The sequence below is a fragment of the Vulpes lagopus genome, chromosome 11, assembly GCF_018345385.1.
Source record: "Vulpes lagopus strain Blue_001 chromosome 11, ASM1834538v1, whole genome shotgun sequence".
NCBI lineage: Eukaryota > Metazoa > Chordata > Mammalia > Carnivora > Canidae > Vulpes > Vulpes lagopus.
In genome coordinates this window covers 107,749,260-107,758,652 of record NC_054834.1, presented here as the reverse complement: position 1 = coordinate 107,758,652, position 9,393 = coordinate 107,749,260, and the positions used below count along the sequence as shown (strand labels likewise).

General features: G+C 37.3%; 1 protein-coding gene across 1 annotated transcript in view; it reads right to left on the bottom strand.

The window, feature by feature from the left end:
- Positions 1 to 2,056: 2,056 nt before the first annotated feature.
- FSIP2 (fibrous sheath interacting protein 2) overlaps positions 2,057 to 9,393 on the bottom strand; it is a 75,746-nt gene continuing 68,409 nt past the window's right edge. Inside the window, exons 22-24 of the mRNA XM_041722477.1 lie at positions 7,194 to 7,237; positions 3,464 to 3,533; positions 2,057 to 2,208 (exon numbers count right to left, since the gene is read on the bottom strand). Coding sequence (XP_041578411.1) covers positions 2,057 to 2,208; positions 3,464 to 3,533; positions 7,194 to 7,237 — 266 coding nt within the window. The remainder of the gene's footprint in view (positions 2,209 to 3,463; positions 3,534 to 7,193; positions 7,238 to 9,393) is intronic.

Sequence of the window (9,393 nt, the reverse complement as noted above, 5' to 3'; positions counted from 1 at the left end):
CTAACTTTTCTTTTTCTAACTCAAGGTATATTTTAACAGAAGGTTATGTGCCTTCTTGGCAATATATTCGATAACTAAATCACTAAAGAGATAAATGTTTGAAATTTACTCAGTTTTTGAATAATCACTCATTTTTTTTGTAATGTACTTCACTAGTAAAGTTTATTGTTTTTAGAAAATCCTGTGTCCTTCATATCATACTCAATCTATGGGTCCCAAATTTTTATATTTTACATTAAATTGCTAAACAAACAACCACCAATGGCATAAATCTAGCCTGCCATCTGTTTTTGACCAGCTTGCAAACTAAAAATGGTTTTACAATTTTTAATCACTCAAAAAAATCAGAAGAATGATATTTTTGATGTGAAAATTAAAGTTCAAGTTTTACTCTTTGTAAATAAGATTTCACTGGATCACAGACAGCCACATTATTTATTTATATATTTTCTATGGCTGCTTCTGTGCTACAAAGGCACAATGGCATAGCTTGGAAAGAGATCATATACTCTGCAAACCTATAGTGTTTATTATCTTGCCCTTTACATAAAAAGTATCTGAGAACTAAGTGCCTTGAAATCCAACTGAATTTCCCTTGGGAGAGATTTATTTTCTTATCAGCTTTTGAAAAGGTGGATAAAACCTTTGATAAACATTTTTACAGCAAAATCTTATGTTAAAAGACAGCTTAAAAGCATAAGATATCAAACATCAGTGGTTCTGATGACATCTGTAAGGAAACTTCCAATTAATACTTGTCGATTTAAGCCCATTGGTAGAATTCTTTTAAAAATAGTTCTGGACTGCCAGTCATTTCTCATCAACTATCACTTTTGAAAACATCTACATCTATAAGCTACATTATTTTGTGTGATCTTTGAGATCAAATAATTTGAGATTATCATAGACTAAATTACTAATTGAATAACTTCATTATTGTTAGAATGTAGAAATTCTACCATATAATCACATCCTTTTCTCTGGAGCTCCCTATCATAACCTCCCTAACTTTATTAAACTCCAATTTTGTAAAACAAAATTTTCTCAGATTTTTCTCAGATGTTTCTACTTTAGCACTGGCTACTGTCAAGAAAATTTTAGATAAAAGAGATGTCACAATCTCTAAAAATTCATGACTCAGCATTAGGGTAGATAGTGATAATGATTGACACTTTTTGCTGTTCTGGATCTTTTAAACAAGATTCTTGGATTCCAGTGGCAAACATGCTGAAGTTGAATCTGTATCAAAGAGTAGCACGTTAACTGATTTTGAAAAGTTTCTTTTATCACTGTGGCAGTTGTTCCTGTTAAATTTTCATTACTTTTTATGTTCTTACAAATCAAGCCTTTATTTATATTCATGAAAAATATTTATATAAAGGATTTAATGACTGCTGACCAACAATTTCCTTATTGATGGTATTTTTATCCACAAAATACTTTTCTCTTTTCTGAAGAAGGTTTTGTTTTGTTTGTTTGTTTGAGTTACAGGAGTCATTCTATGCATACATAGTATTTTATCCACAGTAATTAATTTCTTTGTGTTTTATCCACAATTGGATCTTTTTGCTTGGGAGGTATTTTACAAACTGATGAGACATTATCTGTGGATGGGAAAGACTGATTTTATATATTGGGTATACTTTTATTTGAACCTCCAAATACACCTTTAATAGCGAATGAATCCATTTCCTAGCTGTGTTATAAAATTCATTTGAGTGTCATCTAAATTCCCTAACTATTTTGGTGAAAACACCCTCTAAAAACTTAACAGGAAACATCCAAGGTCATTTTTTGGTGGTTGCTTAGTGCTGACTGGCTACTGGGTTCATTTTTTTTTTCTTGTCTCTATCCTTATGGTACACAGGTAATACTAATGCCCTGCCTCTTCTCATACCAAGATGCTTATCAAAAGCATTCATCAAAACTTTCTCTTACCCAGATCACTATTGCACTTTTCTTTGCTCTTAAAACTTTGCTTAGTATTATAAACATCACCTCATAGGACATTATGTTCTGCTGTAAAAACCACTTTATTTTCTAAGGAAAGTAAGCATCAGGTATAAAAGCCTTCATGATCATCCTGGTGAGATGATGAGGAAGGTTTGGAAATATTGGTGTTGGTTCGAGAAAACACCTTTGACAGAGCTGAAGATACCTTCGCCAGCATTTTAGATCCTTGTTTGGAAATACTAGGCTTGGCAGTTTCTGTGGACAAAGCAGAAAAATAATATGGCTATTTATTAGACATTCTAACTGAGAGAAGTTATACTACAGCATTGATGATTCAGATAGAATTCAGAAAGAGACATTTTAAAATACTTTACGGGATTTAAAAACACATAGACTCTTGATTTGATCCTTCTAACACTCTTGTGAGGGAGGTAGGAAGAACGATATCTCCTGAGGACACTTTCTCAAATATGCATCTATTATTAGATTCCCTTTATCTTGTTCAAGACCTGTGGGTGGCTAGTATCGTAGGTTAATGACATACGTGAAACTCATCCCTAGAGAGATTAGTGAACCCCTGTGTTTGTCTGTTGATAGTTCTTTTCATAGCAAAGCTATAGACTAACTTTGGCCATTACCCAATATGGGGCTCATTCTGCAATGCAGCGGCTACAATATGGAACCACCTTATGGAGGAAAGCAAGAATGGAGGATCAAAGTCAGAAGATCTGTTTTTGAGCTCTGAGAGCTCTCCATTTGTTGACCTTGTAAACTCAAGCAATTGTTACCTCCATATTCTCTTTTGTAAATTAGGGCTTTATGATTGACAGAGGGAGATTAGTATGGTGTAAGGGATGTAGACAAGTTTTGTTTGGTCCACAAAAATATTTCACAAAAGCTTTGAATTATTTGATAAAATTTAAAAGTCGGGAATTTTCACATAAAACTTTCATCTCCAGCTTGTTTTGAAAAATGTCAAGACTTGAACTGGAGATCTAGCAACAACCCAGTTTGTCAGTGACTTGGACCTGAGTCCAGCTCCCTCCTATAGAGGGGGCATGCCATCTCCAGTGCACCAGAGACCCCTACTCAACCTACCTCCTCTCTTGTTTATATTACTTGTCTGGCTCCCGTGAGCATTTGAATGAATGAATCATGGTCATACTGAATGAGCTTAAGCTTTGAAGTTGAGCAGATCTGTGTTGAACCTCAGCTCTGCAGCTTAGCTATGCGGTGACCTTGAGTAACCTACTCTCACTTTTCTCTTCAATGACTTTCACTTTCCTCTTCAATAAAATGGAGATAAATCTGGTACCTAATAAATGTTAGTTCTATTACTTATTACTGTGGTTTGGGGTTAAAGTAAAAGAACTTCATAATAAGCTGCAATTTACTATACAAACATACATGTACATAATATTATTTCAATCTCATATGGATAATAGATGTCAATTTTGCAAGACAGGAGCCAGTTATTCCAAGAGGAATGTTAAAGGAATGTATTTTGTACCTGAAATGACTTCTTTTGAGGAATACCCACTGCCATGAATATTCTTGTTTCCTTCAAAGATGGTGATAAACTGCCAAGACAAAGCAAAGTACATACTTAATGTTTTATTGGACACAACACACTAAAGATACTTAGAAATCCCTCCAAAGATGTAGTACAGCCATGTATGTTTATGTAGAACCTTACATGAATAGTTTTCTGTTCTCTGAAATCTCAGAACTATTCTCAGAGACTTCAGCTCATAATTTTTGCCAATTATGGCACCTAGGATTTACCCTTGTCATTAATGTGGGCCTCAGCCACCATTAAATGATGCCCAGGCATCTTACCTCACAAAAAATGCCAGCTCTGTCTGCCCCCTCCATCTTTTGGGTAAATTGAAATAAGTAACAAATGATATACATTATTTTCTAATACTGGAGATAATGGTAAGTGGAGAAGGAAAATGGCTGTGCACTATGTAACTGCAATCTCCTGTTATGGAAATCTTAAGCGTTTTGGGGTCTGGAGCAATAAAGTGGTTCTGTGGCCCGACCTAGTAAGGTAGGGAACATGGCTCAGAAACTAGCTTTATTCTCTAGCCTGTTATCACCTCTTTGAGTGCAGAAGCAGTAGTCTTCTCTGGAAGGCATAAAATAGACTGGGATAGGTTGCTGGACTTCATCGTATATATTTTATGATACTAGCTATTAAATAAGGAAATCAACGAAGAGAAATAAAAGAAGGCCTAAATATATGGAACATAAAATATGCATAGATTATGTAAAGACCACCAGATATTAAGAGGAGTTTTATCATAGTTTCTCCAAGAGGACTTCAGGCAATTTATAAATTAATATATTTCAAAGCAGGATACCTAAGGAATAAAACTGAGGCTGTAAAGCACGGATTCTCAGTATTGGCTGCACAATAATTATCTGTGGACATTTTTGAAAAAAAAATATGAATCCCTGGGTCCCACACCTCTAATAGAATTTAAATCTCTGAGGGTGAGGCAGATATTGATATCTTTTTTAAAAAATGCCCACATGTGTGAGACTGACTAGAGAATCTCTAATCTAAAAGCAGAAGGCAGATGCGACCAAGTGTCTGAAATGAGTAAATACACATACGTTCTGCGGCAAACATCTGTCTTTACATTAGATTTAAGAGTATTTGCCATTTCTTTATGGAACACTGTTAGAATCACCTCCCAAAACCTTGGCTGCATTGATTAGTAGGGGATCCTTTTTTTTTTTTTTTATAATCCTCAGACTTTCTTTTTTTTCCACTATCTCTAACACTTGGTGTTTCTTTCCTCTGGAGATGGTTGATTGTTTGTTTGCTCAAGTAGGTAATGCACTTAGATTCAGACCACACATCCTACCCTGCCTTCTACGGCTGTGTTTCCTATGTAAATTCAATTTCTAAAGTCTTGGCAATACTTTTTTTGTATCTCTGTGTGCACCACTATTAAAGCTATAGTTTAAGATCTCAAAGCCTTTTTTTTTTTTATATATATAACTTCAGATCAGTTCCATACATTCACAGCTCAGGAGAGACTTTTCAGACAGATTTGTAGGGGATCCTGTTTTGATGATTCCCCTCTGACTTTTTTTTTTTTTCCTCTTCAGTATCTCTATCTCTCAGAAGTCTCCTTTTCTGGCTCTTTGGCTAGAATGCCGTGGCTGCCCTCCCTCTGTGCCATCTCCCACGGCTCATAACTGCATCATGTTTAGAGTGAAACGACAAAAGGGAGCAGAGAAAAAAAAAGTAGCAGGAAAAAAAAAGTTTCCTTCTAATATTCTTCAGGTTACTGGAGACCTTTTCCTAATTCTTCTGGTCAGAGGGACGTGTTTTCTCTGAGTTTCAAGCACCTCAGCAGCCTCTGCTGCCATTGCTGAGTAGCTTCATGTCTGAAACTTGCCTGGAGGCAGAGCCAAGTGGGGGTGCGTGTGGAATGTGAGCTTCCTCTAATTCCCACTCCACAAAAACTTCTTCCTAATTCTGGTGAGAGGGCAATGGTTTCTCCCGAAGGTTTTTTCTGCCTGTTCTTTCTATATAATTCCAGGATTTGAAGTGCTCTGAGTCTAAACCAGGACATGGCAGGGGGAGCAGCAGGAAACTCATGGTGATTCTTTGAGTTTTTATTTCTCTCCTCAAACCCCTGCTATTATTTATTTTTAAGCAGCCTCGTAGTTTTCCAAAATTTTTAGCCAAAAAGGGAGAAACAGAGGGGGTGGGCACCCAGGGGGCTCAGTGGTTGAGCGTCTTGGCTCAGGTCCCAGGGTCCTGGGATCAAGTCCCTCATCAGGCTCCCCGCAGGGAGCCTGCTTCTCCCTCTGCCTGTGTCTCCACCTCTTTCTGTTTCTCTCATGAATAAATAAAATCTTTAAAAGGGAGAGAGAGAGAGAGAGAGAGACAGGGTGGAATGTGCTTACTTCACTTTACATTGAACTGAATTGGAAACACCAATTTCAACCTTAGTTTCACCATGGAAAAGGTGCAAGTGAGGAGAAGGGCAGGGAGACAAAAGGGTCCAGGTTTGCCAGAGATTCAGCTTAGCACAAGGAATAGTCTGTAATCAGGTCATCAGTCTAGAAATTCTCTGTCTCCCTGTCACATGTCTCCATGTGAGTTTACTTGGAAAATATGGCCTAAGTTAAGCCTGAGGTTGTGAAATAGATGTTTACATTCATAAATGAAGATTAGGTTGAATGAGGAACTAGCCCATCATCGTCAGGGGTTGGCATGAGATAAGGATTTGTAAGATTTTGTTCTGAAAACTACTGTGATGAGACGGGATTGGATAATTGACAGATTATGTGGTACACGGTGTTGGGGAAACTCAATTAAAAGTGGGATTCAATTGAGCCAACAAACAAAGTGATAAAAGCAGAAGAGGATCTATAGCTTCGGCCCTTACTGGAAACTTCCAAAAGGGATTAAGGAAGAGGAAATCTGAGTTTATGGGGGAGAGTAGCTGGGCCCTTTGGAAAGCTGCCTTTTAATAGTCCTTAGGAATACAGAAAAATAGGTGGGATCTGCACTCATGTGCTACAAGCCAGTCTCCTCTATTTTTGAAGCTTCTACTCCCTCCCTGCCTCCACCAGTTCTCACTTGGGCCTCCCTGCCCTGCACAAGTGACTCCCTGTAGGGCTTTCTTCAGAGGCTGCAGAGGTTAGGAATGGAATTGGATTTAGGGGCTAGGGAAGAACAGTGGCTTATTCTGTGCACTTAAGCAAGGAATAATTTAACTGTAAGGTGAGAATTTTAATTAGGGGATTTCTCCAGTCCCATGGACAGGCCTCAACCAGAGGGAGAGATCTGAGCAGGAGGAAATTGGGAATAGGGATGCGTCTCTGACGTTCCTCACGTCTACCACCTAAGCCCTGATTTGACCTTGAAAACTGGGCTCAAAAAAAAAAAAAAAGAAAACTGGGCTCATAGTCAGCTGGACCTCCTGTATGCCAATTATTTTATTTTATTTTATTTTATTTTATTTTATTTTATTTTATTTTATTTTATTTTATTTTTATTTTTTTAAAGATTTATTTATGTATTTATTCATGAGAGACACAGAGAGAGGGGGAGAGAGAAACAGGCAGAGACACAGAAGCAGGCTCCATGCAGGGAACCTGATGTGGGACTCGATCCCGGGTCTCCAGGATCACAGCCAGAACTGAAGGCAGCGCTAAACCGCTGAGCCACCAAGACATCCTGCAATTACAGTTTATTGAAGAATATTTACCTTAAGACTGTTTGAATTCTCTGGCCTTTGCTCCTGAGAATTTCCTGTTGGGGGTGGGGGGAGGAAGGAAAAATATTATTTTTCTTTTGGAGGCATGAATAATATTGAGACATACATGGTCTTATTATTTTTCGTCAGAGAGTTCTAGAATTCAGGCAGGTGGAAGAAATTGTTACTTTCAGTGTACAGACCATGGGAACAAAACTGAAATGGGAGAGATCCCCAGAATTCTGAGGCGTGTCTTAGACTTTCCTTCAGGAATTTTGAAAGATGACATGACTTGGTAGGAGAGGCGGCCTCTGTAACTTAGTAGCCACATATCTTTGCACAACTATCCAATCTCTATAGGCCTATTTGCTTACATGTAAATTGAGGGATTACTTTATAGATGATTCCTAGAGGCCTTCCAGCTCTAATGCTCTTTGATTCTACATAGCTAATTAAAAGCAGATAATTGGAGCAAACAGGAAAGTGCTGGTCTTATGAAATGCTTTCAGTGAGAACCAGGAGACTTTTGAGACACTACCAAGAGGAAGTGCTGCAGAACCAAGAGCTGCCTGAGTTCCAAGGGAGGTTACTATGCCTGTTAAACAAATTTAGCTGAAGGAGTAAGAGATGATGTGAACATTTCACAAAGACTCACCACTAGGGAAGCAGAAAATCTGAATTTGAGTCTTAGCTTCACTGCTTAGAGCTGTGTGGACACTGGCAAATTGAATCTAACTTATTTGACTCTGTGTCCTCATTACGTAGAATGTGAATGAGACCATCTTCCCTGCTTGTCTCACAAAAAGGATGCAAGGAGATATCTTACATATAAAAATTGTGTATTTTATAGACATGCAATCGTCAAGGGCCAACACAAGTGGTCATTCTCTGCGTTATCCTTTAGGTCAATGTAGGCTTTGGGAAGAAAAGTAGTAGTGAAACCTCAATGAACCCAAATACGAGAGGGACTGATTATTGCACTTATCCGACAGTATTGGTAAAATTTTATTGCTGATAACCTTTCTAAACTGCCCATCTCTATATTGCACATAATTGAACTGATGTTTACTTTAAAATGACTGAGGGTGTTGGGTTTACTTCCAGGGCTATCATTCCATGTCATACAAGTTTTTAATTTTCCAGGCTAAATGGCTGTCCACTTCCCAGGATACACTATGTTTTAATGAGAAGTCACAGAAAAATTCCTGTTAATTGAGGAACTCAGATATTCAGATTTAAGTTGTATATCTATAGGAAACTATATAACTTTCCAGCTCTAACCTCTCCATGAAACTCTAATCTTAAACATCCTATTGCTTCAGATGTGACACCTCAACTTGAATATCTAATGGGTACCTCAATCCCAAAACAACCAAAAGAGAATTCTTGTGCCTCTCAGAAGTTATTCCCATTGTTTCTCTCATTTTACTAAATTGTCTTCCTACTACATGTCTATTTTAGGTTCTTGGTGTCCCAGAGGAGATGGGGTAACATGATGGTTTCTTTCTGACTCTGGCAGCATAATGATTCCATCCTACAGCTATGATCAGTGATTACTGTGATGTCATCTGATTATGGTGTGTTCATGGAATTCAGGCATATTTATTGCTATTCTAGGAATCATCTTAATTAAAAAAATCATTTTACTTCCAAGCTGAGAGAATATGTTTTTGAAGCAATTCCTTGAGTGGGTTGTGTGTTTGAAATAGCCAATGGTAAACCTTTGGTTTGATTTTGAGGCCACTTTGCAATAAACATGACATTCTCCCTCTTGTATGTACGATCACTGTTAGAACCACATTGATTCTCTGAGGTTTCAAAAAATAGACAACCAAAAAGTTCTCATGAATGTTCTAAGGAGTAGGTACTAATAGATATTTTTTTAAAAAGTTAAATCCATACTAGTCAGATATTAATGTGAGAAAATAAATTTAGCTCAAAAACTCTCCCTCCACACACATATTTGTTTTTGTACATTTTGGTAGGGCTAAGTACAAAGGAAGGGTAAGAAATCATTAAATCCTAGTATAATGGATAAAAGCTATTGTGTGATACGTTCTTGTTTTATGAATATCTTTCACATGAGCATGGTAAATGTGAATTCATAATGTCACCATTTGCTTGGTCAAAATCATTAAAAGGATCTTGATAGCAATTCGGCAAAAGCAAATGAGTTGGCTCATTTTAACACCTGAGTGATGTAGTGCTGGAT